We start from the raw sequence: 25,969 nt of genomic DNA on the forward strand, positions 1-25,969 counted from the left end.
CAGCGTTTTGTAAAATGGACCTATCAGCACTCTGTAAAATGGACCAATCAGCAGGATGTGGGTGGGGCCAAATAAGGGAATAAAAGCTGCCACCCCAGCCAGCAGAGGCAACCCACCCAGGTCCCCTTCCATGCTGTGGAAGCTTTGTTATTTCACTCTTCATAATAAATCTTGCTGCTGCTCACTCTCTGGGTTCGCACCACCTTTAAGAGCTGTAACACTCACTGCGAGGGTCTGCCGCTTCCTTCTTGAAGTCAGCGAGACTACCAACCCACTGGAAGGAACAAACTCCGGACACACCATCTTTAAGAGCTGTAACACTCACTGTGAGGGTCCACAGCTGCATTCTTGAAGTAAGCGAGACCAAGAACCCACAGGAAGGAATAAATTCCGGACACAGGACTACTGGCATGTGCCACCATGCCCGGCTAATTTTTCGTATTTTTAGTATAGATGGGGTTTTACCACATTAGCCAGGATGGTCTCGATCTCCTGACTTCATGATCTGCCCACCTCGGCCTCCCAAAGTGCTGATATTACAGGAATGAGCCACAGCATGCAGCCCTGCATTTTGGTGTTTCTACTGTGCATTTTAATAATATGGTCTCTGCTCTTTTCCCCCTCATTTTAAAGTTTGATGTGGAAGGTGAGTACTCTATTGTAACAAAACTACTAATTATCACAAGAAAGATAATATCCTCAATGTTATAGTCATCTGGTTCTATCAAACTAAACACATTCACTTTTGATGAACATTTATTGAAGCTTTACATTATATATACAACAGAGCCATGTGATGTGCTGCCTCACACGTTTAGTCAATGACAGATCGCATATATGATGGTAGTCCCATAAGACTATACGAAGCAGGCTGAGCATGGTGGCTCATGCCTGTAGTCTCAGCACTTTGGGAGGCCGGGGTGGGCGGACCACCTGAGGTCAGGAGTTTGAGACCATCCCAGCGAACATGGTAAAACCCCGTCTCTATGAAAAATGCAAATATTAACTAAGCATGGTGGCAAGTGCCTGTAGTCCCAGCTACTCAGGAGGCTGTGGCAGGAGAATCACTTGAACCCAGGAGGCAGAGGTTGCAGTGAGCTGGGATCATGCCACTGCACTCCAGCCTGGGTGACAGAGAGAGACTCCATCTCAAAAACAAACAAAAAAAGACTATATGGAGGTAAAAATTCCTGCTTGCAGCCGGGTGCAGTGGCTCATGCCTATAATCCCAGCACTTTGGGAGGCTGAGGCGGGTGGATCACAAGGTCAGGAGTTCGAGACCAGCCTGGCCAATATGGTGAAACCCTGTCTCTAATAAAAATACAAAAATTAGCTGGGCACAGTGGCATGCGCCTGTAGTCCCAGCTACTCTGGAGGCTGAGGCAGGAGAATTGCACCCGGGAGGCGGAGATTGCAGTGAGCCGAGATCACACCACTGCACCTCAGTCTGAGTAACAGAGCCAGACTCCCTCTCAAACAAAACAAAACAAAACAAATTCCTACTTGCCTAGTGGAGCCATTGTAACATTGTGGCACGATGCATTAGTCATGTGTTTGTGATGATGCTGGTATAAACAAACCTATTGCAGTGCCAGTCATATAAAAGTCTAGAACATAAAATTACATACAGTACATAGTACTCGATACTGATAACAAGCAACTATGTTACTGGCTTATGTATTTACTATACCATACCTTTTATTATTATTTTAGAGTGTACCCTTACTAAAAAAAAAAAAAAAAAAAAACATTGACTGTAAAACAGCCTCAGGCAGGTCCTTCAGGATATTCTAAAAGAAGACATTGTTATCATAGCAATGACAGCTACATACATGTTATTGCCCCTGAAGACCTTCCACTGGGACAAGACGTGGAGGTAGAACACAGCGATATTGATGATCCAGTTCTGGGTAGGAATAGGCTAACATATGTGTCTTAGTTTTTAACACAAAAAAAGTGAAAAAATGAAATAAAATTTCTAAAAATAGAAAAAAGTTTATAGAATAAGGATATAAAATATTTTGTATAGTTTGTGTGTTATTATGAGTGAAAAATTAAACATTTAAAAAGCTTATAAGGTAAAAAAGTTACAGTAGGTGAATTTGTCTTCTATTTATTATTGAAGAAAAAAGATTTTTCGTTTTGTTTTGTTTTTTTTGAGACGGAGTCTCACTCCGTTGCCCAGGCTAGAGAGCAGTGGTGCGGTCTTGGCTCACTAAACCTCTGCCTCCTGGGTTCAAGTGATTCTCCTGCCTCAGCTTCCTGAATAGCTGGGACTACAGGCGTGTGCCACCACGCTCAGCAAATTTTTGTATTTAAAAAATTTATTTATTTATTTTTTTGAGACGAAGTTTCACTCTTGTTACCCAGGTTGGAATGCAATGGCGCAATCTCGGCTCACTGCAACCTCCACCTCCCGGGTTCAAGTGATTCTCCTATCTCAGCCTCCCGAGTAGCTGGGATTACAGGAAACTGCCACTAGGCCTGGCTAATTTTTGTATTTTTAATAGAGATGGGGTTTCACCATGTTGGCCAGGCTGTTCTCAAACTCCTGACCTCAGGTGATCCACCCTACTTGGCCTCCCAAAGTGCTGGATTATAGACGTGAGCCACCGTGCCCTTCCTAATTTTTCTACTTTCAGTGGAGACGAGGTTTCACCATGTTGGCCAGGCTGGTTTTTAACTCCTGACCTCAGGTGATCCACCTGCCTCGGCCTCCCAAAGTGCTGGCATTATAGGCATGAGCCACTGCACTCGGCAAAAAAAAGTTTTAATAAATTTCATATAGCATAAGTACACAGTGTTCATAACGTCTACAGTAGTGTACAGTAACGTCCTAGGCCTTCACATTCACTCTCTACTCACTCACTGACTCACCCAGAGCAACTTCCATTCCTGCAAGCTCTATTCATGGAAAGTGCTCTACACAGATGTACCATTTTCTTATCTCACTGCATTTTTCTGTACCTTTTCTATGTTTAGATATGCAAATACCATGATGTTACACAGTTGCCTATAATATTAAGTACAGTAACATGCTGTATAGATTTGTAGCCAAAGAGCAATCGTTTATGCCATATAGCCTAGGTGTGTAGCAGGCTATATACCATCTAGGTTTGTGTAAGTGCACTCTATGATCACAGAATGTATCCCAGTTTTTAAGTGAAGCATAACTGTATTATATATAGATTTGTATATATATAATACATACACATATGTACATATGTATATAATATACACATGTATGTATAATATATATCTTATATATATTTTGATGTTCCAACCATCACACTGATGACATTTAGTATTAATTCATTCCTTAGCACTTGTACCACTTCCTAAGTGTCTTTGTTTAAATACAGATCTTAAAAAGAAACTTTGTTGTATTCCTTCCTAGCTTTTTTGCTTTTTCTTTCCTGCTATATAATTGTGTTGGCTGCTCATGCTTCCATGAGATTTTATTACTTCTGCGGGTGGAGTTGTGGTGTCTCTTTTTTTGAGACAGGGTCTCGCTCTGTCACCCAGGCTGGAGTGCAGTGCAACCATCTCATAGCTTACTGCAGCCTCAACCTCCTGGCTAAGGTGATCTCCACCTCAGCCTCCCAAGTAGCTAGGATGATATATGTGTGCCAATATGCCTGGTTAATTTTAATTTTTATTTTTTTGAGACAGTCTTGCTCCGTTGTTCAGGCTAGAGTGCAGTGGTGCAATCATGGCTCACTGCACCCTCAACTGCCCAAGTTCAAGTCATCCTCCCACCTCAGCCTCCTCAATAGCTGGGACTACAGGTATATGACACCACGATCTGGCTAATTTTGTTCTTAATTTTTTTTTTTTTGGTAGAGATAGAATATTGCTATGTTGCCCCGGCTGGTCTCAAACTCCTGGGTTCAAGTGATCCTTCTGACTTGGCCTCTCAAAGTGCTGGGATTACTGGTGTGAGCCTCCATGCCTAGCCTTGTTTTTTTTTTTTTTTTTTTTTTTTTTTTTTTTTAAAACATTCATTTGTAGAGAGGGTCTTGCTTTGCCCAAGCTGGACTCAAACTCCTGGCTTCACACAATCCTCTTGCCTTGGCCTCTCAAAGTGCTGGGATTGCAGGCATGAGCCACACCTGGCGGAGCTGTGATTTTTGCTAAAGGGCAGAGTACATGCTTCAGGTTGAACAGTGGGGAAGAGACAAGTGCATAAAATGCTTTAGAAGTTCCAAAGCTATAGTAATCAGATCTCTTAGTTGCGTGACAGAAACTCAATCTGAAACAATTTAGGTGAAAAGGGAGAATTCATTAGAACGCTCATGTTACCATGGGAAAGGCAGAGGTCCAGCCAGACTAAAGGGTAACAGAAACCAGGAACTTGAACATCACAGGGCTTTACTTCATCTCCATTTGTACCCACTATCTCAGTTTGAACTCTCTACTTGAGACTAAATAGAGTCACATCTCCCACCTTCATGACCATAGAGGGACTGTAAGATGAACACTCAAAAAACGTTAGTTATTATTATGGCTTGACTTGAAAAAACTATAAAATCTATATATCATTCAGTGGGCTCAAATATCTCTTAAAAAGTTGCCAGATTCTGAGCCATAGAATGAAAGAAAAGTATTTACGAATATGTATCTTACAAAGGACTTTAATACAGTATATATAAACAAATTTTACAACTCAATAAGACAAACAATCCAATTAAAAGTGGGCAAAAGATTTGACAACAACTTCACAGAAGATATACAACTGGCCAAAAAGTACTTAAAAGATGCTTACAAGCATTAGTCACCTGGGGAAATGAAAATAAAACCACAATGAGATACCACTAGATTCCCATCAGAATGGCTGAAAACTGAGTGTTGGCAGGAATGCTGGGCAGCTGGAACTCTACACAACCCTGGTGGGAATATAAAAGGGTATAGTCCCTTTGGAAAACAAACAGTTTGGCAGTTACTTAAATATTAAACATAAATCTGCCATGCAACCCAACCATTTTACTGTTAAGTATTTACCCAAGAGAAAGGAAAACCTACGTCTACACAGTGGCATGTACACAAATGTTCCTAACAGTTTTATTCACAGTAGCCCCAAACTGGAAACAATCCCAAGGTCCATCAACAGGCAAGTAGAAAAACAAATAATGGCATATTCACATAATGGGATACTACTCAGCAATAAAAGGAATAAGCTACTAATACACTGCAACCTGGTGAATTTCAAAGTCATTATGTGTGTGAAAGAAACCATAAACAAAAAAGTACATGCTACACAATCCCATTTATATAAAGTACTAAACAACACCACGAAGCAAACTAATACATGGTGACAAAGACAAATCAGCAGCGTGAGGGATGGACTGCAAAGGAACTTGAGGAATCTTTTGGGGGTGACGGAAGTATTGTGCATGTTGATGGTGACAGTGGCTTCATGGCATATACATCTGTCAAAATAACCATTGAGTTGTAATTCTAAACGGATACAGTTTACTGTAACTTGATAAAGCTGAATTTAAAAAGCTGCCAGAGTATTCTGAAATCATGCCCTCTTTTCTCCCTCTGGACCAAGCATCTCCCCAAGCAAGCCAACTTTAACAAAATTATCTCATAGATTTTGGATTTTTTTTTTTTTTTTGCCATGTTAAAGTTTCAATAGAAAACATTCCAAAAAGTGAGAAGTGATCTATAATACCCAAGTTCTATGTTCAACTACCAGTTAAACAAGGAAAACATTTTCTATATCATTGTTTTACAACCAGTATAGACCCAGAAGAATCAAGATCTGATTCTTTTTCCACACATCTGCTAGGTCAGTAAACTATCAAAACTGGTGTCTCGTCATTTTAACATACTCCTTGAACAATATTCATTCATATTTGGTATAATCTCTATATCCTATACTATATTTAGGATATCTAAATATCTTAAATATTTAGGATATCTCAAGGGCCAAAAGGTCCTCACAGAAGCTGTAACCCAAGTAATTATAAGAATATGGAAGGGTTGGGAAGTGCAACAACCACATAAATTTGGTCATTACCCTAGTGGTCTGTGATTAGTAGCAGTCTGTCAAACGAAAGTTAAAAATGTTGTACTTACTATCCTTAGCTGCAAATGTTAAAACATGACAGTGCCATAGTTAACGACAAAAAAAAAAAAAATTAGAAGTTCAATTAGTTCCTCCAATCCAACAACTCAAGTCTGTTTCCTTTGAGAACATTATACTATTGGCTCTAGTGTCCAAAGCAATAAACTAAAACTTGTTTCCAAGACTGGGAGGTAAAGTAGGCTTATAAAACAATACAGCAAAAGAAAGCCAAGTGGCCCAATTGTTTCCAGTGTGTTTGCCATCTTAGCATGGTTGTTACTTTTCAGATGTCACTCATAAGTTGTATTCTACAACTAAACTGTTTCTGGATAAGCCACCACCAAAAAATGTTTCACTTACTGACAGACACTTCACTAGATAGAGCTACCATTTTTAAGCTCTAAATTGAAGAGTTGTCCCCATGACTTTAGCTAAACAAAATGAAACCCAAAGCTGTAAAATCTATGTAAAGGACCACAAGAACTTTCTCCACTTACCAATTTCCTTAATTACTTCCCCTTTTCCATTTGGTCAATTACTCGTTTTAAGTAACTACCACTCACTCCTTAGTTATGAGTGTTAATCAACACTGATGCCTTCCTGAGATCCACAGGAACCCCTGAAGGCAAAATCTATTGCCTGCACCAAACCAATTCTGACAGCACTGCTTATGCAACTGTACTGACTTACTGACAATCAGCCGCCTTCTGCTTCAACAACTCTTAGCATTTGATTTCTCTTACTGCCAGCTTTATCTACTGTGAATCAATCAGCAGCACTCCACAACCATAATGAGCATAATCCTCAACCATCTTTGCTGTTTCACAGGCATTTGATGCTTTAAATCTGATGTGGAATGCTGATAGATTCACTTTTTAGAAGTCATAAGCCTTTTGGAAGTTGGAGATAACTTTTATTACTTAACTATTTTCTCCTTTGCAATCAAACTGTTCCTTTAAAAGTGAGACACTAGAGTTGCAAAAATTTGAAACAGTTAGACCAAGCACCTTTGCAGCTTCATGGTTGGTTCTGGCCAAACTTTTTATTTAGTATTCTGCAGTTGTTTAAAGACACACTTAAATGGTCTTATTGTGGGAGGGGAAAGGTGAGGTTCCTGCAGATTCCCAAGGAAATGTCAGAAAGGCAAAATGGCCAGCATTATCCATTTGCTTTTTCTGGGTTTACTGGGTGAATAGCAATTTCCTTACATAGGCATCTGATTTCAGGTTTTGCATACTAAGAACATTGAGATTTCCGTTGGAAAACACCATGAAATCTTATGGGTAGCATACCCCAACCACCCTCTTAATAGCTAGCTTGCTTGTATAGGCAGAACAATTCATCTCTCCATTTCAGATGGCTAGATGTTTTATGGAAGATCTTAAAATTGCTTGCCTCATTTACTGGGAAAAACCAGATAGGAAGTGGTCTTTAGGGACACTTCTACTTGGAAAGTTAGAAGTTACAAAGTTACTAGTACAACAAGGCTTAACACATTTAACATTTGCTTGTTGAAAAGCAGTGTCATAAAGTCAAATAAAATTAAACATGTTTTACCTTTTTCCTCACAAGAACGTAAAACTTAGGGAGGGGAACTTAACAGGGAATTTAAAAAAGGTAACACAATTTTCCCTTTTAGTAGTCCTTGGGTAGTAATGATAGAATAGTTTCCACTTTTTTTTTTTTGTCTGTTTCTTTGAACTGGGATTTTGGTCCAAAGTTTTGTTTGTTTCTAGTATCTGCTTCTGCCTCCCCCTCTATCAGATCGGCTTCCTCCAGGGCCACCACCTCTTGGTGCTCCCCGGCTTGAACTGCTGTAGGAATCACGTGGAGAAGGGTACCCCCTTTCTACAGAAGGGGGAAGCCCTCTTTCTTGTCTGCCAACCCGATCACAACCACTTGAGTAGAGATCACTTCGGCTGCTTGAGTAATTGTCCCGACTTCCACCATATCCATCACGTGAACTGCTATAATCATCATAGCGACTGCTTCCACCATAAGATGGCGGGGGCCCTCGTGTAGGTGGGGCACTACGTGAGTTACCATAACTCTCATATGAATCTCTGTAGGAACCTCCACTTGGATGATCTGAATAGTCACGATCACGACCATATCCATCTCTATCGCCATAGCCTCTTGATGGATAGTCATCACGTGAACTGGAATGACCATAATCACGGTAAGTATAATCTCGTGGTGGTGGTGCATAATCTCTTGTATCACGAGAACTTGGGTAATCTCTGCTTGAATAGCTGTCTTTAGTAGAATACCCATCATCTCTTGGGTACAAATAAACATCTCTACGAGAGGGGAGCGGTTCCCTTCGAGGTGGACCTCCGTAACTATCTCTTCCACGTGATAGAGGAGCTCTTCCTCCCATGCCACTGCTGCTGCGAACTAGTCCTGAAGGTGCAGATCTCTTAGGAGAAGGACCCCCACTTCTTGGTGGTGGTCCTCTTTTCACTGGGAGTGGTCCCCTGGAAGAACTCATGTTAAAATGCATGGAATATCCACCGTCATCCATGTGTCCTCCTCGTGAAGGAGGTCCCCTGGTTCCTCCACTTCCTCCTCTTCCAGCTCTAAAACCTCGTGGAGGACCTCTACTTCTTGGAGGTGGGGGCGGTCCATGTCTACCTCTTTCAAATGATGGTTTGGTGGCTTGTTCCACCTTGATGGCTTTTCCATCTAATGACTTTCCATTCATGTCTCTGGCTGCATCCTTAGCATCTGCTGGGCTTTCAAAGGTGACAAAAGCAAATCCTCTTGATTTGTTAGTTTCACGGTCTTTTATCAAGAGTACTTCCACTATTCGTCCATATTTGCCAAATACTGTTTCAAGAGCTTTCTCATTTGTTTCCGTATTAAGCCCACCAATGAAGAGCTTTCCCGGGCGATCTGCTTCAACCATTTTTTTTTTTTGCCGGTGAGTCGGAGGGGTGACAATGGGTTCAAGCTCCAAGGAGCTCGCTGACAGGGGCTTCCTAGCAACTCAGCACCAGTGGCGGCTGTCGGGTACGAGGACTGAACTGCGAAGTCGCTAGCACTACTGCACAATCTGGATGCTTTTTAAGGGATGACTATCCATTCAAAAAACCAGGAAAATTACTTTCTTTTACCACTAGATGGCAGAGGAAAACAGAATATTCCTGTAATGGTGGAAGAAATGAAAGTAAAACTCAGAAGTGGAAATGTAAAGCAGGGAAAGATGCTTAAAGATACATAAAGAAAAAATGCAATTATATTAAGCTCAAAAGTGTGTATAATTAACAGGAACCCTTTTGTTGTAGCTTTTTTGTTTGTTTGTTTGTTTTTGTAGACAGAGTCCCACACAGTCGCCCAGGCTGGAGTGCAGTGGTGCAATCTTGGCTCACTGCAACCTCTGCCTCCCAGGCTCAAGTGATTCTTGTGCCTCAGCCACCTGAGTAGCTTGGATTACAGGCATGCGCCACCACACCTGGCTAATTTTTGTATTTTTAGTAGAGAGGGTTTCACCATGTTGGCCATGCTGGTATCGAACTCCTAGCCCAAGTGATCCGCCTGCTTCGGCCTCCCAAAGTGTTGGAATTATAAGGGTGAGCTACCATGGCTGGTCTTAATTGGAACTTTGAAACAACATATATTTTGTTACTTTATTTTATAAAGAATTATTTGTGCCTGATATGCTGTAACTATTTTAACATCTGTTGACTGAACAGATCTGCTGAGTGAAAGGGAAACAATTTGGACTCCCTCTGAGAGATAATATATTTGGGGAAAAATTGTACTTCAGTAGAAAACTATGCACTGGCCACAGCACAGCTTTAGAGCTGATATTTGCGGGGCTAGAATTTGCCTTTGAGTTATTTTGCACTTTTGTAAATTGAAGCTAAGTGATAGGCATGCAAACTCTGGTTCTAGCAGTTTGATTACCTTCCCTCCACCCTGTAGAAAAAACAGTTTTGCCTTCATTTGCAATCCAATTCCTTTACTACATATAAATTTGTGCTTTGTGACTTTCCCTCTGTACTGATTATAACTTCTGTCTGGTTACCTTATATCACATGAGTAAAATAAAAATCTTTGGCACATGCTCATTTTTATATTTGTATGAGTCATGATTTAACCTTTTTCCGAAAATTATCTTTTAACAATTACTTCAGAGAAACAAGCTTATTGGAAACAAGGCTTTCTCTAAACCTGAGAGCTGATAACATAGGTAAACACATGGCTGGAATGCCAGAAATGGAGTCAGGCCAAGCAGAGAACAAAAAGTCTGATTTATTCTCTCAAAAAAAACTGGGTTTAAGTCAAGACCTTGGAAGAGTGAGTAAGTGAAGGGAGTGTGTGAGTATTGTCCTCACCCATATCAATAGGCCTGGGGCCCTTTGGCTTGCCTACACTGTGTAATCTCAGTCCCCCCAATGACAGCTATAATTAAATCAGAGTTGGACAGAGTCAGGCTGAACCAATCAGGGCAACTGGAAGTTTGGGTTTGAGGCTGAGAAACAGGTTGTTTCTGCTGGGCACACGAAACAGGAAGATTGGTAAGTCTGAATCTGGGCAAGTCTGTGCTCAGTCCCTCACACACGCCATGTTCTGATGCTAAAAATACACCTATGTTCTAAGTATGTTGTTCAAGGTTGTTTAATGCAAAGAGCTTTCAAGCCAGATAGATCTTAGTTCAAAAGTAAACATCAAAACTCCTAGTGTGTGAAGTAGGCAGTTTACCTGATGTCTCTGAAATTCAGTTTCCTTATTTGCTAAGCAGGAAAATGAATACCTGCCCCACGTAAGTGCTATGGTAATTAAATGAGGCAAAGCCATAAGCAGAAAAATATAGTTCATGGCATACAATATATACACTCCAAAACTAGTGCCCACTCAGAAAGTAGAAAAGATTCTCTTAGATACAAGTAGGATGAGTAACTTTGCACTAAAGGAGGCAAAGAAATGTTGGGTATGGACTAAATGTACAAAAGGTAATACTTTTACGTCAAAAGAGAGGGTTGGGGTGGACGCAGTGACTCATGCCTGTAATCTCAGCACTTTGGGAGGTTGAGGAGGGTGGATCGCTTGAGCCCAGGAGTTTGAGACCAGCCTGGCCAACATGGCAAAACCCTGTCTCTACAAAAAATACAAAAATTGGCTGGGAGTGGTGGTGGGCACCTATAGTCCCAGCTACTCAGGAGGCTGAGGCAGGAGAATCGCTTGAACCTGAGAGGCAGAGGCTGCAGTGAGCTGAGATTGTGTCATTATACTCAAGCCTGGGCAGCAAGAGGAAGACTCTGTATGGAAAAAAAAAAAAAAAGAGAGAGAGAGAGAGGGTTGACTTCTAAGGAAGGACAGACCTAAGGAAAAGGTTTTGTCCAGTGTTGCTTTTGTGGTTCTCTGGTGGACATTTAAATTTTAGAATCTCTTAAAAAAAAAATTAATAGACCATTTTAGGTCCAGGCACGGTGGCTCACGCCTGTAACCCCAGTACTTTGGGAGGCCGAGGCGGGCGGATCATGAAGTCAGGAGATCGAGACCATCATGGCTAACACGGTGAAACCCCATCTCTACTAAAAATACAAAAAATTAGCCAGGTGTGGTGGCAGGTGCCTGTAGTCCCAGCTACTCGGGAGGCTGATGCAGGAGAATGGCGTGAACCCGGGAGGCAGAGGTTGCAGTGAGCTGAGATTGTGCCACTGCACTCCAGCCTAGGCGACAGTGCGAGACTCCGTCTCAAAAAAAGAAGAAAAAAAAAAAACAGGCTATTTTTTAGTGCAATTTTAGGTTCGTGGCAAAATTGAACAGAAAGTACAGGGAGTTCCCACATACTCTCTTGACACCCCCTCTATCACATGTCACCCTTTGTTAGACTAACCTTCATTTCAGGTTTAGTCCTTCAGATTGCAATTTTTTTTGTTTTGTTTGAGACGGAGTCTCACTCTGTCACTCAGGCTGGAGTGCAGTGGCCCGCTGTGAGCTCACTGCAACCTCTGCTTCCTGGGTTCAAGTGATACTCCTGCCTCAGCCTCCCTACTAGCTGGGATTACAGGTGCCCACTACCACACCCGGCTAAATTTTGTATTTTTAGTAGAGATGGGGTTTCACCATGTTGGCTGGGCTGGTCTCAAACTCCTGACCGCAAGTGATCTGCCAGCCTCGGCCTCCCAAAGTGGTGGGATTACAGGCGTGAGCAACCACACCTGGCCCAGATTGCAATTCGTATTCCATCTGGTTTTCTATTCTTCTTTCATTAATAATCTATCAACTGCTTATCCTCACAAATTCTTCTTTATATAAGACTTCCTAGGGAAACTATTCAGCATGGACGCATGTCACACATTTGTCAAAACTCATTTGTGAAATCTTCTTTGCTTCTTTCCTTCCTTCTCTTTCTATCAGTCATCTATCCATCAACATTCACTGGCACTCTGGCACTAGAGGATAATATAAAATTACCTTCCAATTTCTAACTCTTTAAGATCTAGGTGCTAAAAGACAGGACCAAAAAAGATTTTCATTCTGAGTTTCTCTCTCTTTTTTTTTTCTCTTCTTGTTGTATAGCAGTACATGTTTTTCTTTTCTTTCTTTCTTTTTTTTTTTTTTTTTTTTTTGAGACAGCATATCACTCCTATCACCTAGACTGGAGAGCAGTGGTGCAAACATAGCTCACTGCAGCCTCAACTTCCTGGGCTCAGGTGATTCCCCCACCTCAGCCTCACAAGTAGCTGGGACTACAGGAGTGTGCCCAGCTAATGTTTTGTATGTTTAATAGAGATGGGGTTTTGCCATGTTGCCCAGGCTGGTCTTGAACTCCTTGTCTCAAGCGATCCACTGGCCTCAGCCTCCCAAAGTGCTGGGACTGCAGGTGTGAGCCACCGTGCCTCACCTACATTTTTCCTTTAGTATTCAAAACAGTCTTTAAAATTAGAGAATACGTAAAATGTTTTTGTAAAAAAGCAAGTAATACAGGAAAGTACAGTCTATCCTCCATTCTATTCCCTCACTTGGAGGTAACCTTCCCGGTAGGTTTTCAATGACATTAAGGATGATGTGGATGAAACGAATATTCTAAGTAGGTTCACAGTAACTTACCTGGCTGGTTCTGACAACTCTTTCTTAATTTAAACTTATCACTGTTGCTTTTGTAACACTGGCCAGTGTTTTTCATTTGCCCAGCAATAGGAAGAATATTTATCTCTTTATCCCTGTGCAATTATTTTAAATGCAAAGCCTCTGATGAACTATAGACAGTTTTTCAGTGTAGTTAAAATGATACAAACACTTTGGCAGTTACTTAATTAAATGGTTGGGTTTGGCACACAACCCAACCATTCCACTGCTAGGCATGGAGAGGATTTAGTGCTATCCCAAATAGTCCACAAGTTTGAATAATGCATTGTTAGTGGTTCTTGCCTGGGACATACATCAGAATCACCTGGAAAGATTTTTCAACATACATTTCAGATATGTAGAATCAGAATGCATAATGGTAGGCCCTGGCATACGTAGTCTAATGAAAGTTCCACAAATGAGGATTCTGCACACAAATGCCCTTTTAGTGCCACGGTTTCATATGACCACCTTGGCGAAGCACACCCACTTCCTTGGCTTCAACCAACTTCTATGTTGGGAGAGGGTCTGAAAAAGGTGGTCACGGTGGCATTAAAGAGGAGAGAATTCAAAACAGTTATGAGGTAGAATTCATAGGATTTACATATAGAAGACACTGATGATGCTTTTTATGAAAATTTTGAACCACTGAGAAAATTTTAAACCAGCTGAGAGATTAGAATTAGGTTGAACACAAAATTGCCAACATTCAACCATGTATGACAAAAATGGCACTTCATATGCCAAAAATGGAATTTTCATACAAAAAGTAGCAATTTCATATATTTTAACCTAATATAAAACACTCATATGCACACTACCCAGATTCAGTAATTCTCAAGATTTTGCCTCCTTTTTTTTTTCTTTAATTGCTGAGTAACTTTAAAGCAAATCTTAGACCTTAAGTCATTACACTCCTACATACTTGGCATATATCTCAAAAGTACTGCCGCTTATATAACTGCAATTTCATTACCACACCTCACCAACAATAATTTCTTGTTATCATCTAATACCCAGTCCACATTCTTATCTCTCTGATTGTCTTTAAAAAATGCATTTTGGTTGACTGAATAAAGTTCCTAAAGCAGATGTATGCATTGTATTTGGTGGTTATGGTTTTTAAACCTTTTTCCATCCCTGAGCAGTCCTCCTGAGATATCCTCTCCTACTTTTTTCCCATGCTACTGGACTTATATTCATTAACTTGAACACTTTTGTGAAGACAAAATGAGGTAATGAATATATAATGACCAGCACATTGCCTGATCCACAGACAGGCAAGCAGTTGCTCAGTGAATGTTAATTCTAGTCAACGACAAGAGACACCTCCATCATATATAATAGAAATGTTCATTTCAATAAAATATTTGTAAAAAAGCATCTGAAGAATTACATAAAGAATTACGTATTTTTTGGACAGTGCAGAATATGTACAATAATTTATCTGTAAGTAAGCAATACCTACAGCAGAAGCAGAGAATCCGAGGATTTTGGAAGAAGAAATTGTCTTCAGGAATTTTGCTCTACCACTATGAAAGCAGAGGCTCCTCTGGGCCAAAAACATGCTATTAAATAAAAGAAAAGTTGAGAAGAGGAATAAATATATGATGGGTACATCATTATCAGACACTTACAGCCAGCTGGTATATCATAAGCTTACGTAAAATCCAAGCAAACATTTTTGATAAGTGAGCTTACTTTCTTTCAAGTTTTCTTTCTATGATATAATCTCTCATCACTGGAAGCATTCTAATAAATGTATTCTTCCTTATACAAATTTATATTCACATCATTTCAAACTAGAGAGCTGTAAGAATATTCTTAATTCAGAAACCAAGGCTTTAATTTAGTCAAGAGCATTAAATTTCAGTAAGTGAAAGTTCCATTTCTAGCAGCCATAAAATCCAGAGTATTTCAACCTAGGAACGACTCAAATTTCAGAATCCTCTGGATAACAGTCACTAGTAAAAGCACAATTTGTAACAGTAAATTAAAGTTGTTAGGAACAATTATTTAAAAAGTTATTTGAAAAGATGAATGATAGTAGGTCCTTGATAAATAGAAAGACTATAGAGTGAATCTTAGGTTATTCTGAAGGTACTTCCTCCAACAATTCCCGCAAGCCATTTTAGTGGATTCCAGTAGCATGATAGGCATGCATTCTGAATTGCTTCTCTACCTGTAAGGAAATTGATATCCATCATGGGTAAATGGAGGAAGATTAAGGCAATGAAACTCTATTATAATAATACTGCTACTTGGAAGTGGAAAGAAAACCCAGTTTTCTAAAAACATTCAGGCAAATAGATATTTCTCATAAGGTTTTACTCTGAGAATGTTGTTCTCTTAAGCCTCTTAAGTATAAGGCTGCTATATCAGTGGATGGCATTTCGTCTAACAGTTATCAAACCTTAGAGAAAAGAGACCTAATCTATGGAAACTAAACAGAACTTCTACATAAAATGCTAACAAATCAAACCCAGTAGTATACAAGAAGAATAATACATCATGACCAAGGGGGGTTGGGTTTATATAAGACACCTATTAATGTGATTCACCACATTAAGAAATTAAAGTCGAATTCAATCTTAAGAAGTGTCTATCTGTAGTCAAGTTATGGACTCCTGCTGGGCCTCAGTTTCTCCATTTTTCACAATAGATGAATAAATTAATAAGGTTTGAGTTAAAGCAAGCAGGTAGAGGGAACCCTCTAAAGACATAAAGATACAATGGAATTTGCTGATTATGGCACAACTGTCCCAAAAGAGAACAGTTGAAACTTTGGACAATGGAAGAGAAAGGAAGAGCTGGGTCAGTTGCCAGGAAGTACACCGCATGATGGAGGTAATGTGCTAATAATAAAAGCAAGTGAGCTTGGAGTGCAGCTTCTGGGAGATTTCACCCCAGACTGGGTGAGCCATACTCTCTAGGTACCAGGTATTCTATTAAGTAAACACATTTTGAGCAGCATTTTCTAATGCAATCAACACTGCATATATATATTCACCAATGAGATAAATACATTAAATTTAGATGTCACCAAAAAGATAGAAGAAAATAAAAAGGTATATGGCTCTTAATTCTAAACAATATTTTCATTGTATTTTTCTCCCTAAAAACAACTTCTGTGAAGAAAACCTGGCAACTTATGAATCAGGATGATCTATGTGATCTAATTATAACATATTATGCATAAAGTCCACATTCCAAAACGCACGATCTATACAAATGAAACTGTTGAATTATTATCAATGGGTTAGACTGTTTAAAATGAAGATTCAGAGGGCATGCTTGGCAGATTTGGGGGTGGCCTGAAGCTGAGAAAGCTGGTGAATTTTTGAGGGCCGAATATAAGGCTAAAAGGCAGACAAGGCAGTCAAAATAAATCTTATGAAGCTTAAAGCTCCAGACTTAAATCCAAATGATCAATTTATACTTTACACATGGGGAGGAGAGGTAGGAAGAGATTTAATTTGACAAAGCCCAGAACATCTGTGTTAACTGCAAGTTCAAGCAAGATTAACATGAGGCAAAAAGGGCTACAGCTAATAATGCGCCGCCCACACTGTTACAAGAGTCCGACCACTGGAAAACTGATTTTCCTTTCATACTCTACCTTGTTAGTTTGCTTCTAGAATGTTTATAAGGTTCACTGATACAACACAGGGAATCTAGGCGGTGAACAAAGTCCTGGACGGGGGAGTACTGTGGAAGGATGGACTTCAAAGCTACGTCTTTAGAACAGCGGAAAGAATTGGCCAAAGTTAGGCAGCACATGATTTAAGGAGACACCAGCCTGAAACTGCTGAAAACCTGTTCTACGAAAATGGGATTCGTGTAACTATAAACTTCTCCAGAGGGAAAGCAGTGTGGCTGCCTGGGTGATACCAGGAATTCGGTTTTAGCTCCCGAGGTCAGACTTGCTAAGGGCTGACCTGCAGCCCCAGTCCTCCTCAGGTGGCCGCAAAGGAGCCACGCGTGGGAGAAGCGAAGGAAGGCCATTTCTGCGCCACTTGACTCCAAAAGCAACAGACTTGACTACTTTTCTCTTTTAACTACAGATGTTGGATTCTGCTAAGCTTCATTTATAAGGCAACCTAACAGCCTTGGTATCCTCCTTTTGGATTTTTTTTTTTTTTTTTTTGAGACGGAGTCTCGCTCTGTCGCCCAGACTGGAGTGCAGTGGCGCAATCTCGGCTCACTGCAAGCTCCGCCCACGGGCTCACGCCATTCTCCTGCCTCAGCCTCCCGAGTAGCTGGGACTATAGGCGCCCACCACGACGCCCAGCTAATTTTTTGTATTTTTAGCAGAGACGGTGTTTCACCGTGTTAGCCAGGATGGCTAACTGATCTCCTGACGTCATGATCCGACCGCCTCGGCCTCCTAAAGTGCTGGGATTATAGGCGTCAGCGTCTTTTGGATTTTTAAATTAAGAGTCCCAAAGTCACTCTTCTCAGACTACCTTCTAAAAGCCCAAACAGCGAAATCAAGAGTAAAAGCGCCAAGACGGTGACCGGGTCTAGGGGATCCCTCTTGGAGGCCAGTTACCTCGGCACCTTCCCCTCAAACTGTTAATCCAGGGCCGACTCCCTGCAGCCGCCCCAGCAGGCGGCTCTCGCGTGACTCAGGCAAGAGCAGCCCGGCCTCCGTCCCCTCGCCCCGCAGGCCGGAAAGGCCCTCGTCAGTCCGCACTGAAGCGCCGCGCCGAGCCGCTCCGCGCGCCCGCCCCACTCACCTATCTGGTGCGGGAACCTCGCCTCTCCAGGCTCGAGACCCTCCTGGACTTGAGGGCCTGGCTGGGCGGTATTCGGACGCGGGGGGCGGAGCCGGGACACGGACTGACTCTGGGGTTTGCACTCAGTGCGCGCTTTGGCTGAGGGCTAGGCTGTGATCTCTAGGCTGGAAAAGACTGGATAAGGGGTGTTTTTTTGGGAGGGGAGGGGCGGGATTTGGTGGGTTCCGGGCTTGTGGGAACAATGGGGCGGGCCGGGGGCGAGCCCGGATGTGGCCAGGGATTGGCTGTGGAGTGTGACTCACGGCGCGCGTTGACTGTGGGGTCCGCCGCGATCGCGGACCGGATGGAAATGGAGGAGGGAAGGGGTGGGGGCCGCGGGTTGGGCTTGAGTGAGGAAGGGGATAAGATGGAGGCGGGCCTGGACGTGGCCGGGGATTGGCTATGGGTGTGGACTCGGGGAACTCATTGGCTGTGGAGTCGGCCGGGATCACGTGCTGGTTCAGGCAAGCATAGGTGCGGGACTGGAGTTAGTGGGGCGCGGACTTGGATATGGGTATGGAATTTGGGCCCAGGGCTGGAATCGGATATATGGGATTGATCGGGTTGGGGCAGGTTATAGGATGAGTACTGGTTTGCAAGGATGGGCAAGCTATGGGGCCGCTGGGCTTGTACAAGTGGAGGGGTCGGGTTAGAATAACTTTGGAAGGTTCCTGAGAGAGGGCAATGCCAGAGTGAGTGTGAAAAGGGATTCCTAGATGCATTTGTCATTTGAGATGGGGGTGAGGGGTTAAAAAGCGGAAAGGAACTTATTTTCCTTAATATGAGTTTGATCAGCAAACTAAGAATGAAAGGGACATGTCAGACTGAAGGAGGAAGAAAAATGACACTAAAATGCAAAAAAGAAAAGTCTCTAGGAAAACAAGGAAGGAACCCACTGGTGACTTATTTGGGGAGGACAGTGTCAGCGAAAGGAGAGTTTTTGTTAAAAATTGAGTTTTATGTTTGGATTTTTTTCCTCTTCTATTTTAAGAGGATGAGAGGCTAGAGGGAGTGGGAGAGGCCTTAGCATTGTTTTTCAGTTCTAAAGGAGGGAACAAAAGTAATCATTGATTAAAGGAATATACTCTTCAGCTAGGTACAGGGAGTTTCAGAAGACGATTAGGTGCATAGAGAAATTATTGTGTACAGGCAGGGGCGAGCCTGATGTGGCTTGGGATTGGCTGTGGAGTGTCTCAGTGCGCAGTGGCTGTGGGGTCCGCTGCCATTGGGGATCATACTACATCTTACCTTTAGGAGGGAGGAAAAGTGCAAGGCTAAAGCTGTAATCAGTAAAGAAGCAACAATCATATTAACTGGGGGAGGAGGATAGTTTGATATTTTTGTAGTTTCCACAGTGACCTTTTTAAAAATCTGGTTAGGCAAAAATAGTGTGATCTTGTTTGTTGTCTCACTTCATTACCATCACAGAATGACCTGGTACTGTGTCCGAACTTGGTGGGTTCTTGGTCTCACCGACTTCAAGAATGAAGCCGCAGACCCTCACGGTGAGTGTTACAGTTCTTAAAGATGGTGTGTCTGGAGTTTGTTCCTTCAGAGGTTCAGATGTGTCTGGAGCTTTTTCCTTCTGGTGGATTGTGGTCTCCCTGTCGGGAGTGAAGCTGCAGACCTTTGCTGGTGAGTGTTACAGCTCACAAAGGCAGCATGGACTCACAGAGTGAGCAGCAGCAAGGCTTATTGCAAAGAGCAAAAGAACAAAGCTTCCACAGTGTGGAAGTGGACCTGGGTTGCCACTGCTGGCCGGCAGCCTGCTTTTATTTGCTTATCTGGCCCCACCCATGCAGGGGCCTTTGAAAACAGTATGCTGAGAATAGATAGGGCTCAAGGACAGTATCCCCAATTGAACTTTTAATGAACTCCCATAGGCACCAAGAAGGCGGGCAGATAAGGAAGAGCATAGAAACAAAAAACTGAGTAGAAGGTTACATCTGGGAAAAGAAAGTTTGTTTTGCATTGCATGCTTTCTGCTGACGTGGGGTTTATGGAGTATAAATAAAGTGAGGCAGAGGCTCTGAGCGCGTCCGCCATGTTCTCTGTGTGTCTTTGTCTTTTGTGTGTTCTTTCATTCTCCACCACCCCGGGCAGGGACCCTAACACACCCACATCCTGCTGATTGGTCCATTTTAAAGAGAGCTGATTGGTCCACTTTACAGAGAGTTGATTGGTCCGTTTTGACAGAGTGCTGATTGGTGCGTTTACAATCCTTGAGCTAGACACCCAGTCACAGAGTGCTAGTTAGCTAGATACAGAGTTAGCTAGATAGGGAGTACCAATTGGTGTATTTACAAACCTTGAGCTAGACACAGAGTACTGATTGGTGTATTTACAAACCCTGAGCTAGACAGAGTGCTGGTTGGTGCCTTTACAATCCTTGAGCCAGACACAATCATAGAGTGGTAGTCCTCCAAGTCCCCAGTAGATTAGCTAGATACAGAGTGTATTCACAAACCTTGAGCTAGACACAGAGTACTGATTGGTGTATTTACAAACCCTGAGCTAGACACAGAGTGCTGATTGATGTGCATACAATCCTCTGGCTAGATATAAAAGTTCCCCATCCCCACCCAGCTGGCTTCACCTAGTGGATCCTGCACCAGGGATGCAGGCAGAGCTGCCCGCCCCTCGGGAGCCGCGCCTGCACTCCTCAGCCCTTGGGCTGTCCATGGGACCGGGCACCACGGAGCAGGGGGCGGCGCCCGTTGGGGAGGCGGGAGCCCACCGCAGACGGGGAGCTCAGACATGGCGGGCTGCAGGTCCCAAGCCCTGCCCCGCCGGGAGGCAGCTAAACCCGGTGAGATTTTGAGTGCAGCGCTGGCGGGTCGGCACTGCTTGGGGACCGGGCGCAACCTCTGCAGCTGCTGGCCCGGGTGCTAAGCCCCTCACTGCCCTGGGCCTGTGGTGCCGGTGGCTGCTCCGTGTGCGGGATGCTGAGCCAGAGCCCGCGCCTGCGCGGGCGCCCGCCGGAACTCACACCTGACGGCGAGCGCATCCCCAGTTCCCATCCACGCGTCTTCTCCCTCCATACGTCCCCACAAGCAGAGGGAGGACGCTCAGGCCTCAGCCAGCCCAGAAAGGGGCTCCCACGGTGCCGTGGCGGGGTGAAGGGCTCCTCAAGCCCTGCCAGAGTGGACGCCGAGGCCGGAGGCCAAGGAGGCGCTGAGAGTGAGGGCTGCTAGCACATTGTCACCTCTCAGTATAATGTTAGTGTTTTGTGAGATTGTTATGTTTTAACAGGGGAACACCACAGCCAATTCCTAACAACACTGAAGTGTCAGTTCCGTTGGTGACACCAAGGGGTATTTTTATTTTTCTCATATTTACCAAATACGAATTGCATACATAGATGCTGAGGCAACTGGGAAGAATGAGGTAGAGAAAACATGTGTCTTAAATCTTACATTCTGGTAGGGAGAGACAAGCAATAGACAAGTAAGTATAAAAAATGATTTTAGAGGGTGACAAGTGCTATGAAAGAAAAAATGATGGGTGGAGATAGCTGTAAATTTAAATAGGATGGTCAGGAAGGCTTTTTTGAGGACGTGACATTAGAATTCAGAATTGAATGATAAGGAAGCAGACTTGCAAAAATGATTCTGGAAAGGGAAATAGGAGTTGAAAAGGCCCTGAATGTAGAAAAAGGCCCTATAAGTGAGTCCTTGAAATTACTAGCTAATTGGTCGGGCACGGTGGCTCACGCCTGTAATCCCAGCACTTTGGGAGGCCAAGGCGGGTGGGTGGATCATCAGGTCAGGAGTTCGAGACCAGCCTGACCAACGTGGTGAAACCCTGACTCTACTAAAAATGCAAAAAATTAGCCTGGCGTGATGGCGCGTGCCTGTAATCCCAGCTACGCAGGAGGCTGAGGCAGGAGAATCGCTTGCACCCGGGAGGCAGAGGTTGCAGTGAGCCGAGATTGTGCCACTGTACTTCAGCCTGGTCGACAGAGTGAGACTCTGTCTCAAAAAAAAAAAAAAAAAAAAGAAAGAAAGAAAGAAAAAGAAAAAGACATTACTAGCTAATAGGTATATTACCCTTATATCTTGTTTTCTGAATAAAAAATTACCCTTATTTTCTGAATAAAAAATTATGTAGATTAGGCCTTTTTCCTTGCCTCATCTAAAGAACTAAAAATATTTTGAAATATAGCAGAGAGAAGGTGGTATAGCATAATGGATAAGTCAAATTGCCTGGTTCAAATTCCACCTCTGCAATTTTCTAGCTGTGTTACCTTGGGCAAGTTATTTCATTTCTCTGTGCTTCAATTTCCTCAATTGTAAAAAGTAAATAATAGAACCTTACCCAGAGTGTTATTGTAAGGATTTAATGAATCAATCAAACAACCAAAACAAAACCAACAATACTTAGGAGAGTACTCAGTCCTTAATAAGTACTGTAACATTGGTCGTTACAAAAAAGGGAAAGAGAAACTTTAGAATGGGGCTGCTATTTATCCCCCACTATTTGATACTGTCTTCTATTTTTTAAAAAAACTTTTTTTGGGGTCACAATCCCTTTTTAAATCTGTAGTAATAGAGTCCCCAAGTTTCAGCAGTGTACCTGGGTGCATGATACAAAGAATGCATTTCCATCCTCTGTTATGGCTAGGTTGGCTGTATGACCAAATTGTGACCAATGGCATATAAATGGGAGCTGTATGTGCAGCTGCTATGAAATGTCTTAAAAGAGTGGTAGGCCCTTCTTGTTCTCTTGGTTTTGCAGTTTACCTGCCAGTTTGGGTGCTGGATACAAGTCTAAGATGCCTGCAGCCCTCTTGGACCACCATATGGAATCTACAAGTTCAAGATGATCAGATGATCTAGTACAATAGAATGAGAGAGAACGATCCTGAGCCCTGACATCATGGAGCCACCACTCCAGCTCTGGACCAACTATCTATATTTGTGGTTAAAGAAATCAACTTCAATTTTGCTTAACTCTTTTACATTTGTTTCCTGAAGTGTAGTCACAGTTTGCCTGTAATTGTTTACTGACTACTATTCTAGTTTGATTCCCAAAGGCATTCCGCTTTACTTTTACATGAGTCTTCCAGGTGACAATAGAGGAGTGAGGGAGGAAAACAAGTTGGATGACAGTAGCAATGCCTCATTATCTGAAAATGCTGCTGAAGAGGTATCTGTGACTTCTAGGTACTAAGAGTCAAGGAGGCAGGACTACATTTTCCTTTATCTTATAACACTACAGTGGTACTAAGAAGGACCTGCTCTAGGAAACAAGACAACTAAGTGTGGGTTTGTAAGTTCCTAAAGACTTTTCCACCTTATAATCCTGCTCTAAAGAATTATGTTCAGTTTTCAGTCTCATGTAACTATTTTAAATGCAATATTTATGTGTGTGTATCAGAATATTAAACTAATGTTTCCTAGCCAGATAATAATAGCTATACAGACATTAGTTCAACTATTTCAAAAAGATAATAGAAATTGTACACTTAATCCATGGAAAGGCTGATCAGGGTAAATATGCATCTTATTTATCTGTTGTCTGTCTATCCACATACACGTTTGGCTGGATTGATAGCAACTTAACTGTTAGAATTTGTGATTTGAATCAGTCAGATAATCTTTACAGTCTTTGAAAAATTTTTAAAAGGGGAAAATGAATTTTGACTTTACAAATCAGTTTGGCAGCAGAATATACATTCCTCTCATCTGTACATGGCACATACTCTACGGTTGACCACATGCTCAACCATAACGCAATTCTCAACAAACTGAAAAAAAACTGAAATAATACCAGCCACACTCTAGGAGTATAGCACAATAAAAACAGAAATCAATACCCAGAATATCTCTCAATACTATACAATTACATGGAAATTAAACAGTCTGCTCCTGGGTGACATTTGGGTAAACAATGAAATTAAGGTAGAAATCAAAAAAGTCTTTCAAACTAGTGAAAAAAAAGATACAACATATCAGAATCTCTGGAACACAGTTAAAGCAGGTGTGAGAAGAAAGTTATAGTGCTAAACACCTACATCAAGAAGTTAGAAAGATCTCAAACGAACAACCTAACATTACACCTACAGGAACTAGAAAAACAAGAGCACATCAACTCCAAAGCTAGCAACAGAAAAGATATGACCAAAATTAAGCTGACTGAATGAAACTGAGGTGCAAAATCCATACAAAGATCAATGAAACCAAAAGTTGTTTCTTTGGAAGAATAAATAAGATTGGAAGACTATTAGATAAATAAGGAAAAAGAAGATCCAAATAAACACGATCAGAAACGACAAATGTCACACTACCATTGACCTTACAGAAAAAAAAAAAAAAAAAAATACCCAGACACTATTATGAACTCCTCTATGCACACAAACTAGAAAACCTAGAAGAAATGGATAAATTCCCAGAAACATATAGCCTCTCAAGAATGAACCAGGAAGAAATTGAAATCCTGAACACACCAATAATGGGCTCCAAGTTGAATCAGTAATAAAATACCTACCAACAAGAAAAACCTGTGGACCAGATGGATTCACAGCCAAATTCTACCAGATGTATGAAGAAGAGCTGTCAATAATCCTACTGAAATTATTCCAGAAAAATCAAGCAGGAGGGACTCCTTACTAACGCATGAGGTCAGCATCAGTCTGATATCAAAACCTGGCAGAGACACAGCAAAAAAAGAAAACTTCAGGCCAACATCCCTGATGACTACAGACACAAAAGTCCTCAGCAAAATACTAACAAATCAAATCCAGAAACACACCAAAAAGCTAATCCACCATAACCAAAAGGCTTTATTTCTGGGGTGCAAGGTTGGTTCAAAATATTCAAATTACACATCAAAACTACAATGAGATATCATCTCGCCCCAGTTAAAATGGCTTAGATTCAAAAGACAGGCAATAACAAATCCTAGCAAGGATGTGGAGAAAAGGGAAGCCTCATACACTGTTGGTAGGAATGTAAATTAGTACAGCTACTATGGAGAATAGTTTGGAGGTTCCTGAAAAACAAAACAAAACAAAAACCTAAAAACAGAGCTACCATATCATCCAGGAATCCCACTAGTGGGTATATACCCCAAAGAAATGAAATCAGTATATCAAAGGGATGTCTTCACCCCCATGTTTATTGCAGCAGTGTTCACAATGCTGGGCCAAAGTTAGTGCTACATGCTTCATGCCAGTTAGATCCCTAGAGCAATGTTAGGAATATTGATCAACACCAGCTTCTCTAGGTCTTTAAAGAGGGGATACTGATTAAATCCTTTGTGGGGAGTAGAGGGAGAAGATTCTATTATAAATAGCACAAGAATATACATAATTATCAAACTCGTGAAATAATATGATGTTTAATAATTAAATGGTAAACTTTCAGGGAGAAGTGTTAGGAATGGAGTTGGGATAATGAAGTGTATGTAAGATGTTCATTCATTTAAAAAAAATTATTTATTGTATATATATGTGCCTGGCAACCTTTCTAGACCTTACTGATGCCGTGAGGAACAAAAAGACAAAGACCCTGCCCGCTGGACCTTATTTTCTAGTAGGGAGGGGAGACAGGCAGTAAGTTTAAACAAACTCATCAGTAAAATAAGGTAGTGATAAAATATTGTGAGAAAAATAAAAATTCTGGTCACTAGGTGGTGCTCATGGCTTTCTTAATTTCTTTCACTTATCCAGTATATTCAACTGGAGGGATGCTGACTGCCTGATGCTCTATTAAAGTTGTGTTTGGGGCCAGGTGCAGTGGCTCATAACTGTAATCCCAGCATTTTGGGAAGCCGAAGTGGGAGGCTGGCTTGAGCCCAGGAGTTCAAGATCAGCCTGGGCAACATGGCCAGGGCTCGTATCTATTATTATTTTAAGGTTGTGTTTGGGTCAAAGTAATAAGTTCTTTCTTTTGCTGTCTCCCTTCTCCCAATTTTTATTTGTTTAAATTTGTTTTTTATTTTTTAGAGACAGGGTCTCATTGCTGTGTTGCCCAGGCTGGAGTGCAGTGGTGGGATCATAGCTCATGGCAGCCTCGAACTCCTAGGCTCAAACAAT

At 41.9% G+C, this 25,969-nt stretch overlaps 2 protein-coding genes and 1 long non-coding RNA gene across 4 annotated transcripts in view; 1 reads left to right on the top strand and 2 right to left on the bottom strand.

Annotated features, from left to right (window-relative positions):
- The window catches only part of KYAT3 (kynurenine aminotransferase 3), an 84,002-nt gene extending 66,025 nt beyond the window's left edge, over positions 1 to 17,977 (bottom strand). For both annotated transcript variants that reach the window (XR_007729243.1, XM_050806596.1), the window contains exons 1-2: positions 17,893 to 17,977; positions 14,622 to 14,721 (exon numbers count right to left, since the gene is read on the bottom strand). Coding sequence is in view for 1 of the 2 variants with exons in the window: in XM_050806596.1 (XP_050662553.1) it covers positions 14,622 to 14,720 (99 nt within the window). In the remaining variant the exon portion in view is untranslated. The remainder of the gene's footprint in view (positions 1 to 14,621; positions 14,722 to 17,892) is intronic.
- The window catches only part of LOC126964001 (uncharacterized), a 190,248-nt gene that overhangs the window by 53,138 nt on the left and 111,141 nt on the right, over positions 1 to 25,969 (top strand). The gene's annotated exons all lie outside the window — the stretch shown is intronic.
- RBMXL1 (RBMX like 1) lies at positions 4,621 to 14,720 on the bottom strand. Its single transcript, XM_050806606.1, has 2 exons — positions 14,622 to 14,720; positions 4,621 to 9,219 (listed from the first exon to the last, which is right to left on the bottom strand). The coding sequence occupies exon 2, from the start codon at positions 8,979 to 8,981 to the stop codon at positions 7,806 to 7,808; it is 1,176 nt and encodes a 391-aa protein (XP_050662563.1). The 5' UTR covers positions 8,982 to 9,219; positions 14,622 to 14,720; the 3' UTR covers positions 4,621 to 7,805.

This window comes from Macaca thibetana, chromosome 1 (assembly GCF_024542745.1).
Source record: "Macaca thibetana thibetana isolate TM-01 chromosome 1, ASM2454274v1, whole genome shotgun sequence".
Lineage (NCBI taxonomy): Eukaryota > Metazoa > Chordata > Mammalia > Primates > Cercopithecidae > Macaca > Macaca thibetana.

What these genes read in the sequence shown, in the direction of transcription:
- RBMXL1 (XM_050806606.1), bottom strand. Translation starts at nt 8,981, where the DNA reads ATGGTTGAAGCAGATCGCCCGGGAAAGCTCTTCATTGGTGGGCTTAAT.